The sequence below is a fragment of the Malurus melanocephalus genome, unplaced genomic scaffold (assembly GCF_030028575.1).
Source record: "Malurus melanocephalus ecotype Western Australia unplaced genomic scaffold, MMel_1.1 scaffold_344, whole genome shotgun sequence".
Classification (NCBI taxonomy): Eukaryota; Metazoa; Chordata; class Aves; order Passeriformes; family Maluridae; genus Malurus; species Malurus melanocephalus.
The window spans coordinates 502528-520694 of record NW_026623576.1 but is presented as its reverse complement, the minus strand read 5'-3'; the positions used below and the strand labels follow the sequence as shown (position 1 = coordinate 520694).

The following is an 18167-nucleotide window of genomic DNA, read 5'->3' as shown; positions in this document are numbered from 1 at the left end:
CTGTGTYCAGTTCTGGGCTCCYCACTTCCACACAAACATTGAGATGTKTGAGCAAGTCCAGAGAAGGGCAGTGGAGCTGGTGAAGGGTCTGGAGCACAAATCTTAKGAGGAGCAGCTGAAGGGGCTGGGGGAGGTTAAAAGAAAARGCTCAGGAGTGACCTTATCACTCTCTACAATCACCTGAAAAGAGGCTGCAGCCRGCTGTGGCACAGCCTCTTCTCCCAGGTAASRAGCGACAGGACAAGAGGATATGGCCTCAAGCTGTGCCARGKGARGYTCGGGTTAKACATCAGGAGTAATTTTTTCACGGAAAGGGTTTTTGTTAACACTGGAATGGATCACCCAAGGAAGCTGTCGGAGTAGTCATCCAACKACAAGAAATGACTGGATGTGRCACTCCGTGCMATGGTGGTGYCCGGTCATAGGTTGGACTTGATGGCCTCAGGGGKCTTTTCCAASYTWAATTATTCTGTGGTTCTGTAACTCACCTTAAGCATCTCTTCTACTCCTTGAAGTCTGTGAGGACCTGACTTCCCGAGCAATTCCTAAGGAATCGGTTTTATTTGYTCTGAATTACCAGTCCGTGCGGTTTTCATTCACACAGGTGAATGACAAGTATTTATGGGAGGATTTATTTATTTATGGGGGTTTTATTTATTTAACAGGGCTCAACCCAAAACTCCCGGTCCCCCCGCAGGCCGCACCCTCAGCCCGCCTTGGGGGCGGGGCCTCGCCCGGCTCTGGCCAATCAGCGCCGCGGCCGCCGGGCCCAAGGGCGGGATTGGCGCGGGGGGCTGTCAATCACGTGACGTCACGGACAGGATGAGTGGGCCGGTAGAGGTATGGTCGGGGTCGTTTCTCGCCCGCTGTGCCTGCGGCCGCCGCTGGCTCCGTGTGCCTCCTTTCCGTGGGCATGGGGGGCTCCTGCAGCCCCCGGCACCTGTCCGTGTCCGTGTGCAAGCGTCTGGCTGTCCCGCGTGGCCTCTGCCATCCCCTGATCTGGCATCTGCCACCCTCTCCGGGGGCTGTGGGAGCAGCAGCTCGGCAAGGCCGCTGGGCGCCTTTGGCCTGTGCAGCTCCTCTGTAGCTGAGGAATGCCTTCRGGAGASGGCAGGGGATGGAGCTGTGCTTCAWCYCAGCCCCGCGGGTTTCGKTTTTGCTCTCGGAAGCCACCAYAGRKKCACCTGTGCAGTGCAGTCCCCGTCCATTCCGCAGAGCATCAGAGGTCTTGAGCCTGGTTTAGTTCCTCCTGTGTGCGGATGGAGGCCCTGTGTCCCCATGGCGCTTTGAACCTGTCCTGTCTCCTGTTCCTAGGGAAAGTTCAGTCCTTGACTGTGTGCAGGCTGCTRCTCCACTCAGTGGTGTAATTTCAAAATGTTTGCTAGGCTGTGTCGTAATGGCACATATTGTGGATTAGACTTCTGGTTAGGTCTGGAAGAGGTAGACATAGATCTGTGGAGAGGGTAAGAATCATTTCAGTTTATGCTTTGAAGCTAGATATGCATAATTTTCTAATTCACAACATAAGGCGTAGAGTCATAAAGTGACTTAAGTGACTTGTCCATTAATGTATGGAAAACCTTTAAACCAGAGATGCATTTACTCGTTTAGTACTCATAACAGAAGAAATAAAAACAGGCTGGCAATTTTGGTTTATTTCTTAATTGTATGATTTTTGTTCATAATGTGTAGATATGTAGCCTCAGAACACTTTTTTTTTTTTTTTCTTTTTAAATACTGGATTTTGTTTCATTTCTAGGTTAAAGTGAAAATACCTTTTGGAAACAAATACCTGGACGCTGTCTTTTCTGTCCCAGAAAAGAAACCAACATATGGAGTAATTCTCACTCATGGAGCTGGAGGAGACATGAATTTCCCTCACTTAGTGTCCTTGGCAGCCTACCTTGCATCCCATGGAGTTCTGTGCCTGCGGTTTACTTGTAAAGGCCTTAATATTGCTTACAGGACTAAGGCTTTCAAAACAGTTGTGGTAAGGAGTGACCAAGTTCTGCTTCTTGTCTTCCAGGTTTCTTAAATTATGGCCAGCTACTACTCAAGCAACAGTGGGAAAATGAGAACTGGTGTTTAGCTAAATGGAGCACTGTGTGTGAACAGAAACAGCAGGAGCAATTCTTAGATGGGCAACAGCTGGAACAGCTGCCACGAGTGTGTGGGTTTGAGTTCRGGGAGAAAGAAAAGCTTGACAAAAAGTATGGGTGTTTAATGGGAAAACAGAGCTTAAAACTTAGAGAAAAAAATGGACGTGTTTAGGATGGAATCAAGAGGTAGGTGATCTGTGAGGGGAAGGAGATGAAGAGAGACACCTTTGGAAACAGTTTGGAGAGAAAGAAGTTGATCTGAGAATTGTGCTGGGCCGTAGAGGGTTGGGAGCTGGGAGTGGTAGACTTTTGGGAAAGAGTAGGGGACTGAGTCACAGCAGTATTTGAAGCAAGAGATATTGGGATTAGCATATGAGAGCCTTAGAACCTAAATAATCTTTGATTCTAAAATCAGTTCAAAGTGTTATCTGCATGTGTTTATCTCTTTCTGCTGCGACCTTATTAAAGATGTCCCTGTGTACGAAGGTTTTGCCAAAATGAGCACCTTTTGRTGCAAGAGTATCAGTTTAAGAGTATCGCCCAATCTGGAGCATGTAGGAAGGAGTGGAAACTTTTTCCTGATTATCTAGCAACTTCTGGTGAGGCTTAGGAAGTGCTTTGCATTGTGCATGAGGCATTTTTGTAAGGGAACAAAGCCCAGTTTTTAAGGAATTCATTTGTACAATGTCATGATTATATGTACATTAATTAGAAGTCAGACTTTGTTGTCTTTAATGTAGATCTGTTCTCCATTCTTTTCGGAAGGAGCATAATATTGTTAGTTTATGTTCATATACTGCTGTGTAAAAGTAATTTTGAGGCCTCTGCTAAGATAGCATCAGATTAGTTATCTCCTCAAATCTGAAAAATTGTTGCTGAATTTTATTTTTTCTGTCGGGCTTAGCTCATCATTTCACAAACTTAATTGGAAATACATAACCTCAATGAAGGGCTTTTTTGCTAACCTGCTTTGCCTTTTGATGGGCCAAGAGTGTGCATGGGGTYTGTTACTATAACTGAGTTGATACATAGTAATCACTTATGTTTTGGTAACATGATAGGGCATCTGATATTTAAGATTTGCTGAGAGTAATGTGAAAGCGATTATGTTTATGTTGTTGCTGCAAAATGTTATGAAACCATTTGTGTGATAAAACCCAAGAAAGCACCATGTATATATCTGTTCTTTGTTTAATCTGCAGTGCTGAGGAGCTTCCCATTTTCTGTTTAGCAGCTACAAACAAAGAGAAGAGATCCCCATCTGCCTTAATTGTSATTTATAATACTTCTCTTTCTCTTATTTCTTTAGGAATACTTAAGACTTTCTGATGATTATAAACTTTCTGGGGTTTTCCTTGCAGGTATTGTTTTTATTATCAATAATTTTCTCTCTTATGCTGTCTCTAATAATAGCAATCTGTAATTATTCCAAGTCTATCCCACTTTGGTGAGAAGCAAATGAACCCTCCTTATGATACCATAGATCTTGCTGCAAAGGAGGAAAGAAAGAGCAATAGATTGTATTTTCCAGGTACTTTGGGAGAAAACTTCCTTGTCACTAATAAGTTACAGGGCCTGAGTTTTCTGGTTATCCAGGTGCACTTTTGAAATGTAGATCTTGAAAAGTTCTGATTACTGATAAATGGAAGACAGTTTTGCCGAAACAGATTTTGGTGATTAAAACCTAACAGCAGATAAGAAAAGTCAGCTATATTATGTGAAAAGGGGAGTAGATGGGGGTGATTAGGAATATCTTGATAGGGGAAATTCTAAATTTTCTCTAAAGGAAACCAAATCCTGCTGCTATAAGAATCAGCCACTTCTAATACTCAGTTACAGAGCATTGCCAGSTCATATGCCTCCTCTTTGAGGAAATACTTTGATATTCCCTTGGTGTTATTGACTGACCTCATGTTACAAGTTCACACTTTTTTTCCCTCCTTTCTACTTTTACTTTTAGGCTGAAGTTCAAGGTGTGCATAAACACTTGCTGGATTTGTTTTGTGAGCAAGGTGCACAGAACTTTGCYATGAATTTGAGCAAACTGAAGTTGCATGAAAAGTATCGTGGCTATCTGAAAATTCCAGGCTCTGGAGCATAGGACCATTCCGTCTCTTTCCCTTGTCCCCAGGATGGGCTATTGTTCCTTGCAGTATTGCAAAGGATYCCTCCCCATTTATATTTTCTTTCTTTTCCCCTTTTTAAAACAGATGTAAATATGAATATAGCTAGACAAATACCTTAGCAGAAAATGTTAMAATTATGATTAATGTTTTTATGGAGTAGAACATCCCTAGCATTTTGTATCACTGGTGCACTGAAATGCACTCAGTTRGATTGATTTGGGGAGTTGTTTACTAAACGAGAACGTAGATGAGGTGACAGCAGATCCTTCTTTCCTTTTACATGGGAGAAAGGCCGTTCCATGGGCTCACGAGCTGCTGCTKCTGTGATACGTCAGCTGAGCCAGGATGATGATGATGATGGTTTCATTCAAGGTCTCGTGTGTTTATCTTACCCACTGCATCGACCAAAACTGCAGTCCAAGCTCCGGGATGAAGATTTATTACTTATCAGGTGTCCAGTGCTGTTTGTCTCAGGATCAGCAGATGAGATGTGTGAAAAAGTGAGTACCCTTGTAAATMCTGAAAGGGCAGTCTGGAGGAGCAGGAAGGAGCCTCAGTGATGCCTGTATTTCACCTGATTAATAGCCTTCCCTAAATAGGTGTCTTCTGAAGGAAGCCTTGGGTAAGAAACTTCATCAGACACAAGGAAGCCTGGCAGTGCTTTCTTTTGCTGCTTAAAACTTAATGGATCATGCTTGATCTTCCACTTTAGCATGGTCATCTTTGGGGCACTGAAATAGCACTGCATTGAATGGTTTTGATAGGATTGTACAAATTAAAAGTGCCCTATGGAAAGAGTGAGTTACTTGCTATTTTGTTTTAACCATTTCAAGTTACAAAACCTATGGTGCCACCAATTTCACATTGGTCACATTTTCATGGCAAATTCTTCTAGAAAAGCAGTTCTACCTGCAARTCAGGGTTCTGTGGGGAAAAGAGGTATTTTTGTAGAGATGAAGAGCAGGTGTGCAAAGGGAAGGAAACGGTGCTGTTCTGCCTTACTTTCTTGCAAACAAGTATCTGTTCTTGAACAAGTCAGCTTGAATATGGGGGTGTATGCAATTGGCATTTTCCGTGCTTGGACAGTTTCTAAGGAGTCATAGTGCTTTTATGAGCAGTTGTCACCRAAATTAGTCAGGCTAGTAACCAGCAGCCTCTCAGAGTGCCCTCTTAATKGGGAAATCTCTGACTTTGTGAGCTGGTTCTTGGATCTTTTGCTCAGAAATTTCCTAGTCCCTAAGGAATTACATTGCTAGTCAGCCTCTACAGACAAATCTGACTTGAGTTCTGTCACTGCCACCATTCTGTTTTATTGCCACCACTACTCTCTGACAGTAAAAATTCCTGTCAGAATTCCTGAATCCTGAAAAAGGATTCCTTTGTCAGTATGGGGAGGGTGCCTGCACAGGGTTGCAACCTGTGCAGCTTTTGAAGTTCTAATTTTCTGCTGTTCTGTGTCTTGAGGGAGGGCAAAGCTTTGAGCAGATCCCAGTATTCATATCCTGAGCAGACAATACATCCCATCTTCCTATCAAGGTATTTTTCATGTACACACAGATCCATTTGGTGTCACACAGATCCATTTGGTTTTTAGGAGCTGTCTATTATGCATTATACAGGCAAAGCAAGAGACATCTAGGAGTTACAGTTTGTAGCAGCTGATTCTCTAATATTTGCATTCTTACTTTCTCCATAGCAATTGCTAGAAGGTGTGGTGAGCAAAATGAAAGCACCGAAAAAAATCCATTGGATTGAGAAAGCTAACCATGGGATGGCAGTCAAAGGACGAACAACAGACAATGTCATGGAAGAAATAAATGCCCAAGTTTTTTCTTGGCTTAGAGAGAATGTTCATCTGGACCAGAAATAATTTGCAACATTTAAGCAGTATCTTCATTTAGTTTTTCCTGAATGTAGCAAATAAGAGATTTGTTATTTTTGAGAGGCATCGTTTTTTAAAACTGATCTTTTCAGAGCTCCCAAATGCAAATGCAAATAAAGCTTTCTATGAATGAAAAAAAATGCAAAATAAGAACTTCTTGAAGGACAGAAAATATATCCTGGCAGCATTGTTTTCTGTGTTTCAGTGCAAATAACCATATGCAACACTTCAGAATACAGAGCACTAAGTAAATGCTTTTGACCAMTATTTGAGGTAATATACTGGAAAAAATCTACTTGGACAGCATATGTTTAGGGGGTCTTAAATTTATAAGTATATTGCTGATGCTGTATGTGCTTGCAATTAAAACCTGCTGCATTGTAGGATTCTGCCAGCACGGCCCCTGAGGCTGGTGAACCTGGTGTACTGTGCCTTGCTGTATCCTGGCACTCACTCACAGTGTGCTTCAAAACCAGTGAGGCAGGGAGAGGAATCTCYGGTCATTTACAGTGTCTGCCACCTTAGGGAGCAAGGATCTGCCTGTGTGGGGAGGAAGAGGTAATGCAGGYACAGCATTGTGGGGCAAGAATATGGGTCACAGTTTTGAGAAGACCCCTTCAGCAATGTCCTTTGTGTAGAGGACTGATCACAGAGCCCCTCAAATAAATCAAAACTGATAGAAGACAAATTGTGTTTAATGATGGAAGAATTCCTGGAGCAGGAAGCAATGTGATATGTAAGACAAGGCTTCTGTCCAGAGGGCTCTGAAGAGGCAGGCCAGGGTCTGGACCTTGTTACCCATTAGCAGGAGCAACTCAGGTCCTTGCTTGAGCTCTGACACTGGAGATGTCACTGGAGATGTTCCACTGGATGGAACACTCTGTGTATGCTGGCAGCTGCAGCCTTCCTCATTAGGGCTGTGAGTAACTTGTTGGTATAACMAAGCTCACAGCAATATTGGAATTGTGTTTTTCCTTCAGGTTAACAAGACTTACCATGAGACCCACAGCATTGTCCTTGAGATTCTCTCAGAAGGGGCAAAGTTAAGGTCTGAAAAAGATGCCTTTGGATAGATGGGGTGGGGGGAGCAGATGTACAACTCTCATGTTTCCTTTTTTGCAGAACATGAGTAAAAAGTATCTGCATTTCATTTCCAAGGTAACTCAGGACAGGAACACATGACTGATACAAACATAGGTTTTATTTTAAAAAGAAATTATAAAAATGTGTTTGAACAAGGCTCTGCCACCTTATCTGCATGATAAAAATTTTGGGGTGCTTTGTTTTCTTCCATATGTAGATCAGGAAATGTAAACTTGAAAAAATCCACTGACATTATCCACAGGCATACTAATCCAGATTTTTCCAACTTCTTTAAGGAGACAGTCTGGATGTAGGTAAATACTGAAAAATATTATTTACTTCTCTCAGAGTTCATCTTTGGCCTGCAGTCAAGAAAGAAGTAACATGTTTCAGTTAACTGGAAGCTTAATTTTTCACTGTCTAGTCCTGCAAATACATCAAGAAATGTTTCTAAGTTCGATAGGTGTTAATGGCCTGGCCTGATAACTGATACTGTGGGGCACTGAGCAGCCCAGCTCCAGCGGGGTTGAACAGGAACTGAAGGCACCCAGCACTTTTCATTTAACTCTGCATGTACTGTACCTTTCTTCGGTGGCAGGTGCATGGGAAAAGGTCATCATCAGGCTGCTGCACCTTCTCCATCCCATCTCTGATTTTTGGCTCRCTCACTTGCAAGTTGGCATATTCCTAGTTTTAAAAAAGGGAAGAGATCGTTAATTCATAAATTTTTTAGAGTGTACATCTGGTTGCCAATACTGCACCAACTCAGCTGAGCAATTGTGTAAAAACTCTGGGACTACACAGTCCSGTCTTGCAGACTCTGTCACAGACAGGATGAGCAAACACTCAACTGCAGACGGGAGCCCYTTCGGGTGCCTCCCAGGAGTTTGGTATCTCGGTGTTAATGCACAGATATTTTCAGCTGTGGTTCACAGYGTGTGCGTCTGATGTGGAATTCTTTGATCATTGTGGGCAACATATTCTGGCAGATTAGATCAAGATTTATGGGATCCGACTGCCTCTCAAAGAGCCAGCATAGTCTTAAGGGGTTTCATAGGATAAAATTGAATACAATGTTTGTAAACCAAATGAAGATTTTAATTGCTGCTGCCTGCTTCATGGTTTCAAGTACTAGACTGGCCAATTTCCAGCAGCTCTGTTGCCCTGAATTCTTGCTGTGTAATTTCTATTTTTGTGCTAGTAGCCATTAAAAATATACTGACCTGGAAAAGTTTGAAATAGTAACAAAAAATATGGTCTCCCATGAGATTGTTTCTTGCAAATTCTTGCCCGGATTTTGCAATATTTTTTGCCTRTCAAAGAAAAGGAAAGTTGGGTTTATTTTTTTTATTCCACAAAACTGTATTTATTTTAGTGTGCCCATGTTGATTGTGGAGTTACATATGTTGTTGACAGTTTAGGATAACTCAAATAAACATTSTTTTTAAAATTTGAGGCATTGTTATGAAAATACAATTTTTTCCCCAAAGTTCAATTTGATTTCAAATTAAGGGCAATATTATGTATTTTAAAATGGGGTTTTTTTAATTGGTAGAGTTGATGAAAATAATTTTCAAATCCTTTTAATATATTTTTAAAAAATTTCCTTTAAAGAAATGCAATTTTTGTTCTCTTCTAGAAATGTTACTGAGTACTTCCAAATATGTATTTACCTCTTCATCATGATCTTTTGCCCACTGTAATTTTTCTAGTAGATCACTCAGGTCACTTTTAAATGGGATGTAATGTTTCCAYGGCTGCAGCTCATTATAAAAGTGCTCATAGTAGATGGAGTCTTGCTTTAGCACCACACTGTTTCCTGCTAGTAGATAAGGCAATCTGTATGCTGCCACTGTGCCATCAATATTAATTTGGTATTTATACTGGAAAGAAAAGGATCAGAAGTTATTAAAAACCACAAGATCCCCAGTGGCTTGGTTAGGTTATATTATTCTGAGGGCACTGGTGTTACTGACTTGCCGATATTGAGACATGTAGGACTGGCTAGGCAAGCATCAACGTCTAAGAAGCTTTTATTATCTAGTATGGAATTCATCACAGTGCAGGGTACAGAGCTTCATCAATTAAGTTCTCCAGGAATTCTTAAGACGCTCATCCTCGGATGTGAGGGTAGATGTACCGCTTTATCCACCGATTTTCCCACTATGTTAGTTATGTTAGTAGTCCTGATCGCTGAATCAGGAAAAAGAAATAAAAAGGAACTTGAAATTACATAGATTACACAAGGTTCTACAGAACCTTTAGATGTAAATCACACGTTATTATCCTCAGTGTAAGAGCTACATAGCAGTTAATCCTAATGGAGGCATGTTTAGTCATGATTGTTACTGGTGCTATCCTGAAAAACTAAAAATCACTTTATTATCAATAGTACATACTAATTTATTTGATAATGGGGAACAGTGAGAACTGAGTTCTATGAAAAATGATTCGTGACTTACCTTAAAAAAATCGAAAAATGAAATATGCTTAACAATAGGGCCATAGAGGCTTTCATCATGTTTAAAGAAAAAAAAGTTTGTGAAAGCAGCATCTATGATTTCTGGGTATTTCCTGCTGAGTTTTACAAGCTCAAGCCTCTCTTTGCGGCTGTCACGTCCTCTCCAGAAGGCTGTGGTATTCTTGTCTTCCCATGATGGGCCAGTGTTTGCTTGGACTGACATCATATCCAGACTGACTCTGGAGCAGAAAGAAGTGATTTAGTAGTGAAGCCTACTGGAAGCTCTTTAAAGTGCAGTTACTTAAAAGAGTTCACAGTACTGAGGAATGATGAAGCTAAGTCATGAGCACACCATGTGTTACTGTATCAGTAATTTGCAGCAATAGAAACAGATAATGAATGTTAAATTCACATGTGTGTGGCATCACAGCATCAGTTCAACAAAATGGCATGTGGAAAGAGTACCTGTCAGCTGTCATGGAAAAAAGTAGGTAAAAGTGGATATGGTTGCCAGACAGGTAAAAGTGATGCAAAGTAGTATAACTTGCTTAATAAAACATATTTCACATCCATAAAAATGTTGAGAAATTAAAACACATAAGCTGGAAGGGCAAGAGATAGCAAATTTAGAAAAAGTCTTGATAAAAAATGGAACCTGAACTAAATGCAGTGAAATGATAAACAAGTTCAAGATGGATTACAAAGATCTCTTAGAAGCTGCCTATGTAATGTTCCAAGACAGAACAGAGCAGTTGCCAAAGCTAGTTACGATCAGCAATCAAAGTGGGAGATGGTTGCTCCTAGTTTAAGAATTCTAGCTATGTTAGGATTTGAAAGGTACACAAAAAAAAGGATTCTAGCAAAATCAGGAGAGAAAGACACCTGGCTAGTTGTCAACATGTTCATGGGGGGAGAAACAGAGCAAATAAATCAAATGTCTRCCCTTGAAAAACTTTTAAGCATTATTTTCAGTGATTTGACCATGTTTAGATTAATTTTGATTTTTGAAATGAAGCAGTGAATTATAATGTTGATACATTGATTACATAGTTACTGCCTACTACACAGGCATACAGTACAGGGGGGTGGCTGGGCGCAGTGCCAGTGTCTCAAAGAGTAAATGAAAAGAGTTAATACACTGTTAACACACCAATCTCCGTGGAAGGTCATTTGCTGTGAATTTTATGAAAAGCTAAAGCCATTTCTTACCGTCCCATAGTCTCCAAAACTGAGTCTGTTAAGTCATATGTTGGCATAACAATGTCTTTTGACTCACTGGACCCACACCATGAGAAGATTGGGTGCAAGTTCTGTGGGGGCTTCCTTTTCTCCAGAGGCCAGTCCCCCAAATTAACAAAAAATTCTACATCTGGCATTTTCACCTAAATGGAAGCAAAATAGGCACAAATGCAGTTTAACACAAAACAGTATTCTGCGGGCATCCTGCATTTTTAAAACAACCTCACCTAAGAGAAAAAAATAGCCAGGTACTTAATATACTTAATGTAAATGTAATAAAAGATTGAAGTTTAAAAACATGTTAGAAGTATTGAGACCACAGAGTAAAGCCTACAAAATAATATTAAAAAAAAMTATTTGTATGAAGTCACATCAGGCAGAGGAGAATCTTTTTTAGACAATGGCTCCCTGTTCTACTTTACATGATTGGCCACACAATCTTTTTATCAGGCTAGCATTGGGACCTAGTCAGCAACTGTATGGTTCCAAGGTAAGTTGGATCACACTGTTAGTGTATGGGCAATTGCTGTTGGGTGGTAAATTAACTTCCTGTCACATGAGTGATCTGATTCACCCTATGTCTGCAGGATGCTTAAATCCAACAGAAGAAAAGAGACAGCCATGATGGGAAGACCACATTTAGTCAGTGCTGCAGTTAATTATTTAGCATAACATCCTCTATTATTTACAGTATTTGGTAGTATGGAACCACACCTGAAATCACTGTCACAGCCAAAAAGCAAACAAAATACTGTTGATGGCCAGGAAGCAGGACAGAGGGCATAATTTTGCTCCTATATGAAACTGTGATGCACCCCCATATTAAGCATTGTGCATGGTTTGGATATTTTCAAGTGAAGAAAAAGCACAAAGAAAAGAAACTTTTCCTAAGAAAGGATAAGCTGCCTTGTGAGGGAAAACTCAATATGGTGGGCCACTTCAGTTTGGAAAGCAAAAGGCAAAACATGACATATGGCTGAGTTTTACAAAACCCTGAAAGTACTTATAAGGTCAGTGTAGAACTGATGTCCTATCTCAGTTTACTCTCTTCATTTCATTTTTAAAAAATATAAATCTCCCTCAGTTGCCTCTTTCAAAGCAAAAGAAATTAATAATTTGCGAAATATCACACACTCTTCTAATAGTGGAAGATATTCCTCTATTTAAAGGGTGTTTCCCACATGTYCTAATGCTCAGCACTACACTTCATTGCTACAGTGCCATCTAATGGTTATAACGGCCAAAAACCCCTACAAATCGTATTTTCTACACATCCTCAGTGGCACAATCACTCAGCAGCTTAAATCTTCTCCAACCAACTATCTACTGTCACTCAGTGACACTGTCCTAATAGAAATTTTCAGGTATTTAATGAAAACTGTGCTTTCTATATCTGTAAACAGTTTCCGGTTTTGGAGTTAGCAATCCTTTTTCAACATTTAGCCTGAAGTCCTTAGATGCAATTTAACTCTGTTATTTCTTGTCCAACACTACTGACATCAAGAACAGTTTATTTCCATCTTCCAAAGAACAACTTTTAGATAATTGCAGATTACATTCATGTCTTCCCTTAAACATTGCCCTCCCCTAGACAGTGTTAGATGAAATAATCCCCAGTTAAATTAATGTTCATTTGTACATTCAGTCATTTGTTGCATTTTCCTGTGCAATGTTAGCAACTGAGCAAYCCATAAAGCATCCCATAAAGGCAGACAGAGTAGCATAACTGATCCATTACTAATCCTGAGGATAATGGAAAGGTTACTTGACATTTCTTTCCCATGTTATGTTAACCTGTGTTTAGCTTTTTGCAGTAGTGTGCCACTGAGTCAATATTATATTTGTGACACTGCAACCTTCACTTTTCTGCAGGAAATAACCACTCACTCCCTGTTTTAAATAGCTGTCCTAACTATATCACTTAACCAGCCTYTGTGTATTATCCTGCCCTTGTCACTTAATTTTATCCATTTTTCTGTAAATTTATCTTGTTAAGAAAATATAAACTTATGATGCTGTAACATGAGGTGCTTGAAGGTTCTTTCATTTTTGTTATCTCAAAATTAAATAAGCATATTCTCCAGTCCATCATTCAGTCAAAACATAACTAGTTATTAAATGGTGACTGAACCYACTGAATCTCTGAAGAATATTTTTGTGACATCTCTCACATCTCTGGAAGCATTGGCAACTATTATTTAAGTAAGGCTTTCCRAGCAGATTACATTAGTTTCTTCTATCAAAAGTTTTTAACTTGTGAAAAGCTTTTGAGACTTAGCCCCAAAAGCCTAAAATTAAGATACTTAATATAGGAAATGTTTGACCTTGTTATAGAAAGGAATTTTACTTTTATGACATATTTTATGATAAATCCATATTGTTTCATACCAATTACCTTATCTTTCAGCTACTTATAAATAATATGCTTGTTTTTATTAGATTTTTAGGTGAACTCCATGCTTCAGTAATTCCTCTCACTTCTCTCTCCTCTTTTTAAAAGAAAAAGCACTTGGTCTTTTTACAGTCAAATTAGATATTAAYTTCGCTATCTTCTTATTTTTCTTACTGTTCTTTTTATGTAAAAATGACATATTTGTGTGTACTGAAACTTCAGCTTTGCTATCTTATGTCACYGTGTACATAACGTCAGGTTTTTTTCAAAGGTTCCCTAGGAAAGATTCTGTGTGCTGCTTTTTTCTTGTACATAAAAYGAGTCTCCCCACACACCCCTTGCTGGGTTTTTGTTACTCCTTCTCAGTGGAATTTAATGGGGAATGATATACAKTCCCTATTTTTTAAAGTCATCCTGTAAAATGTACTTGCAGAGACAGAATTTTCTATTAGATGCTATAGGATGATTTATTTAGTCTACAGAAAAAAGATCCCAATCCAACACACCCTGTTCAAGTTTATCAAACTCACTTATAAAAGCCTGCTTTTCAATTAATTTTTGTGATACTCCATTCAGATGGTATCTAGAATAGCTTCAAACAAGGAAAATCCATSTGACCTTTCTATAACTAATCAAAGAGCAAGAGATTTTTAACAGAAACAGCAACAAATATGCTGAAGTATATTTAAGCCCAACTTTCTATAAATTAGGACATGCAGAATAAGTGGCTGCACAGATGCACTCACTTTTCTTGTCAAAGAAAGCAGTATGGCATCCATGAAAATTCTGAAKCCAACATGTTCCCCATATGTCTTTATATAAACCTGAAAATAAACAAAGGTTTTGTGGATGTTTTCATTTCAGAGAAGGAACAGTACAATTTAGAGCTCTTTTAATCACTTAGTAACTAGTCAAACAGATTGTATGGCATATATTTATGAATCAGCTGGGAAGCTGTAGAAATCCCAGGAAAGTGATGAAAAAATAAACAAATTACAAGCTTTGCTTGCTTTTGCAGACGTTTGAGGTCTGTTTCATGKAAAAAGAAACTGTTGCCTATTTCTGTGGTATTCCATTCTTCTAATTTCCACATAAAASTCCATTGAAGTAGGTACAGCTTTGTTATAAAAAAATCTAGCTCAGATGCTCAGTAGATCTAAAAGCGGTATTTCTTTACCTCAGAATTATGCATGATGTAATTTATTGATGCACTTCAAATTAGATGATCGTGACACTTCACAGCAGCTCAGAGAACAGGAAACTGAATTAGCATTTAGGAGACTTGGGTGTGTGCCCAGTACTCATACTGATTGCCTGGAAAGCAATTTGCTTTCAGTGTGTTTCAGTTGTAACTTGGACAAAAAAGCACTTACAAAGTAGGACAGATATTGCTGAGCTCATATACAAACTACAAAGTATTCAAGGAYAGAGAAGCAAGCAAAGTCTTGTTCTTAAAGAACAGGCAAGAAGCTTTTACAACTGGGAACAGCAAAACTGCTTTTAAGATGATTTGCCACCAGATTCCCATATAGACTTCAGATCAACCCATTCCATACCTCATTGTCTTTGATGGTGTAGTGACACAAACTCTGTCTTTGTCCAAACCTCTGGGGAATTTCTTTTGCAATCTTATCTGGGTCAACAGTGGGAAAATTTGCTAGGTCTCTCTGAATCTGCAGAATGGTTTGAGGACAGTTCATTTCTTCCAGCCATGCACTGCTCTCCTCCAGAGGACAGTCACAGTTTTCATGGTAAATAGGTCCTATCAGGAACACAATTAAAATTTTATTTTTMATAAGTCATAATACTGAGCTGTTGAGGTCACAGAACAGGGTCAGGCACTGAACGTTCATTGCTTAGGGCCAAACCTTCAGCAACTCTAAATGGACATCTGAAATTTTTTTTAACTCTAATGGAGTCATGTCAACCTACATCAGTTTCTGTGTGAGCCCTCTACATGGATTTATTAGGCAACAGCTTCACAGTATTTGCTTCCTTTTATTATTTTGAATAGTATGCATAATGAATCCATAATTCCAATGGTATATGATAATCTAGAGAAGTATTGAGGTACCAAAGAACCCTATGCTTGTAGTAGAAAGTATTTTGGGACACAGTCTGTGAGTCATGATAGGAAATCTGTGTGTAGTGGTGCCTCTTACCTTTTAAAATATATGGAGACTTTGCAACATGCTTATCTCCAGTTTTGACTTCTATCCTCAGGCTTTTGTAACTTGCATACATCCTGTATCTCACAAGGAAGGAACCATCTTTCCTGTCCAATACTTGCACACCAACACGAGTGAACTGTTCTTCAGGAGCAGTGATCTTCACCTGGAATGCATTTTCACCTGGTGATGAAGTGAACCTACCCGGAGAATAAGTGGGAGCTTAATAAACGAAGGAAACATACAAAGGATTTCTTAGTCTGGTCCATTCCTTTGCAAGTTAACGATTTCCAGTGACTTCTCTGAGCCACATTAGACCTCTACAAGCACATCCTAATGTTCACATMCTAATCAAGGTGTGATTTTTCCAGAGAGAATTTTGGTAGGCTACCTAAAACATCTCATGCTATTAGAAAGAAATACAGAAATACAGTCTTTGACTATATGGGAACAAAGCACCTTTAAAAAACCAGCACAGCTTTTGATATGTAGCAGCTCAAGTGTAAAATAGGTAGAGAGCATGCAGATATATCTYGGTAGATATATCTTGGTGTCCTTTCCTGTAGGGACAGAACAAGGACAATGGTTTWAAACTAAAAAAGGTAGATTTGGTTGTATGTAAGTAAGAAATAATTTACAATGAAGGTGGTGAGACACAGAAACAATCACCCAGAGAAGCTGTGGATGCCCCATCAGTAGAACTGTTCAGGGTCAAGCTGGACAAAAATTTGAGCAACTTGAACTACTGGAAGGTGTCCCTGCCCATGTCAAGAGGCTTGGAATGAAAGGATCTTTGAAAATTTCTTTTAACCCAAACCATTCTACAATGCTATTAAAAAAGAATACTAGAACAAGTTTCGTTTTAACGGGTTAATAATTCTATTATTTTACATTCAGAACTAAAATGTTTTCAGACTAYCTTATTTTCCAGGAATTAATTAAAGAGGTAAAAACAAAGTTAAACTTCTTAATCATTATGACAGCTTATATGGGGAAAAAGCAGGGAAAAAACATTGTAGAGGGACCACATAATTCAATGTGTAAATGAGAACGTGTCCAGGTGAATGGGGGTTTTGAACGTCTTCAGAGAGAGAGACTCCACAGAGTCTCTGCGCAGCCTGTTCCTCTGCCACCCTCAAGGGAAAGTTTTTCCTCATGGTGAGGTGAAATTTCTTGTATTTTAATTTCTGGCCACTGGTCCCCATCCTATTTCATTCCTATGAAGTTTACCTAATGACCTATGGAGTAATGCTTAAATGATTCTACTCATCTTGTGCCTCAGCATGAAGGAGAAATATCAATGTTCCTAACAATGKAAACATGCAGGATGCCTCAGCCTAACAAATCAAATGTATTAGCCACTGCTGAAGTTTTGACAAAGGAGGCCAAAAAATTAATTTATCCATTGAAGAGCACGTATGTTTTACTGCTCAACGTTTTCATCCTCTTATCTCATCCTCTCGCGCCGTGATTTGATACTCCTTGAAAAGATTAATTAGCTCTTGCCAAGTGATACACAGAAAGTCACGCAGAGAGCTTTTAGCCTGCTCCTTCTACCAGAAAAACGCAAGCCTCTCGGTTGGACCCTGCCCACCATCTCCCCGAARAGCCGCCGCCGCGCTCACCTCAGCCCCTCGGCGTCCACGGCCTGCACGTAGAAGTACCGTGCGGGGAGCGCGGCGGCGGCGCGGAGCCCGGGCCCCCACACGGCGCTGCGCTCGGGGCTCGGCCGCCCGGCCCCTTCCCCGCCCGCGGCCGCCGCCGCCGCGGCTCCCAGGGCGAGGCACAGCGGCCACAGCGCACGCATCGGCAGCGCTGCCCGTGGCGGACAACACCGGCCTGCTGCCCTCGCCCCTCCGCCGGGCAGGCCCGCCCCCGGCGCGGCCCCACGGGGCGGGGACAGCGGCATCGCGGGGCGGCGCTGCCGGGAGGCGCCGGCCGGTGCGGAGGCACTGGGTGAGCCCCGGGAATTACCGGGACGGAGCGCATGGAAGGCATTGAGGACAGCCGGCTCTGCCCGCGGCCTTGAGTTACGCACCGACATCTCTGCGCCGCTGTTCAACCCSTGCCATGAGCTGAAGTTCCTCTCCCCAGCAGCCTCCCTTCACTCCATTCCCAAACATTAAGTAGGAAATGGAGTTTACATTTAGGCAAATGTGTTTTCAAAATCCTCCCCAGAGCGGCTGAAGGTGAAGAGCTTCTTTATGCGGAGGGTTGGCAGAGCACTGGAACAGGGTGCCCAGGGAGTCTCCCTCTCCGGAGACTTTCCAAACCCCCTGCATTCCCAGGTGCCCCTGCCTTGGCAGAGGAGTTGGTTTAGATGATCTCCCGAGGTYCCTTCCAAACCTAAGAGTTTTGTGACTCTGTGATGTGCGGCTGCCAGTAGTGCAGGTTTGGGATTGTCTGGAGCAGAGGTGAAGGRGCACCTCACCTGCTGCCAGCAGGGCAATTGCCCAACACGAGACTTTGATGATTCCATGGCCCTTTGTCTGTCAAATAACTCAACCTCCAATTGCAGAGAGCTAGTCCCAAACACCAGTGCTATTCTTAACTACATATGGAATCATTTAGGTTGGAAAAGACCTCCAAGAACATTGGGTACAACTGTTAACCCAGCACTGCCAATTCCATCACTCAGCCATGTCTGTGAGCACCACAGACATCTACAAGTCTTTTGAATACCTCCGGGGATGGTGATCAACCACTTCCCCGGGCAG

At 40.9% G+C, this 18167-nt stretch overlaps 2 protein-coding genes across 3 annotated transcripts; one reads left to right on the top strand and one right to left on the bottom strand.

The window, feature by feature from the left end:
* The first annotated feature begins 1295 nt into the window (after positions 1–1295).
* Positions 1296–7293, top strand: TEX30 (testis expressed 30). The gene is made up of 4 exons (XM_057378173.1): positions 1296–1990; positions 3409–3460; positions 4517–4725; positions 5922–7293. Exons 1-4 carry the CDS (start codon positions 1868–1870, stop codon positions 6093–6095), a joined length of 558 nt encoding a protein of 185 aa, XP_057234156.1. The 5' UTR covers positions 1296–1867; the 3' UTR covers positions 6096–7293.
* Positions 7291–17295, bottom strand: POGLUT2 (protein O-glucosyltransferase 2). 2 transcript variants are annotated; one of them, XM_057378171.1, is made up of 10 exons: positions 17076–17295; positions 15445–15650; positions 14839–15044; positions 14029–14106; positions 10861–11033; positions 9653–9890; positions 8864–9073; positions 8414–8503; positions 7773–7877; positions 7291–7552 (listed from the first exon to the last, which is right to left on the bottom strand). In XM_057378171.1, the coding sequence occupies exons 1-10, from the start codon at positions 17255–17257 to the stop codon at positions 7535–7537; spliced, it is 1506 nt and encodes a 501-aa protein (XP_057234154.1). In that variant the 5' UTR covers positions 17258–17295; the 3' UTR covers positions 7291–7534. The 2 variants fall into 2 exon arrangements, with proteins under 2 accessions (XP_057234154.1, XP_057234155.1); XM_057378172.1 differs by having other exon boundaries at positions 15445–15616; positions 17076–17287.
* Positions 17296–18167: the final 872 nt, after the last annotated feature.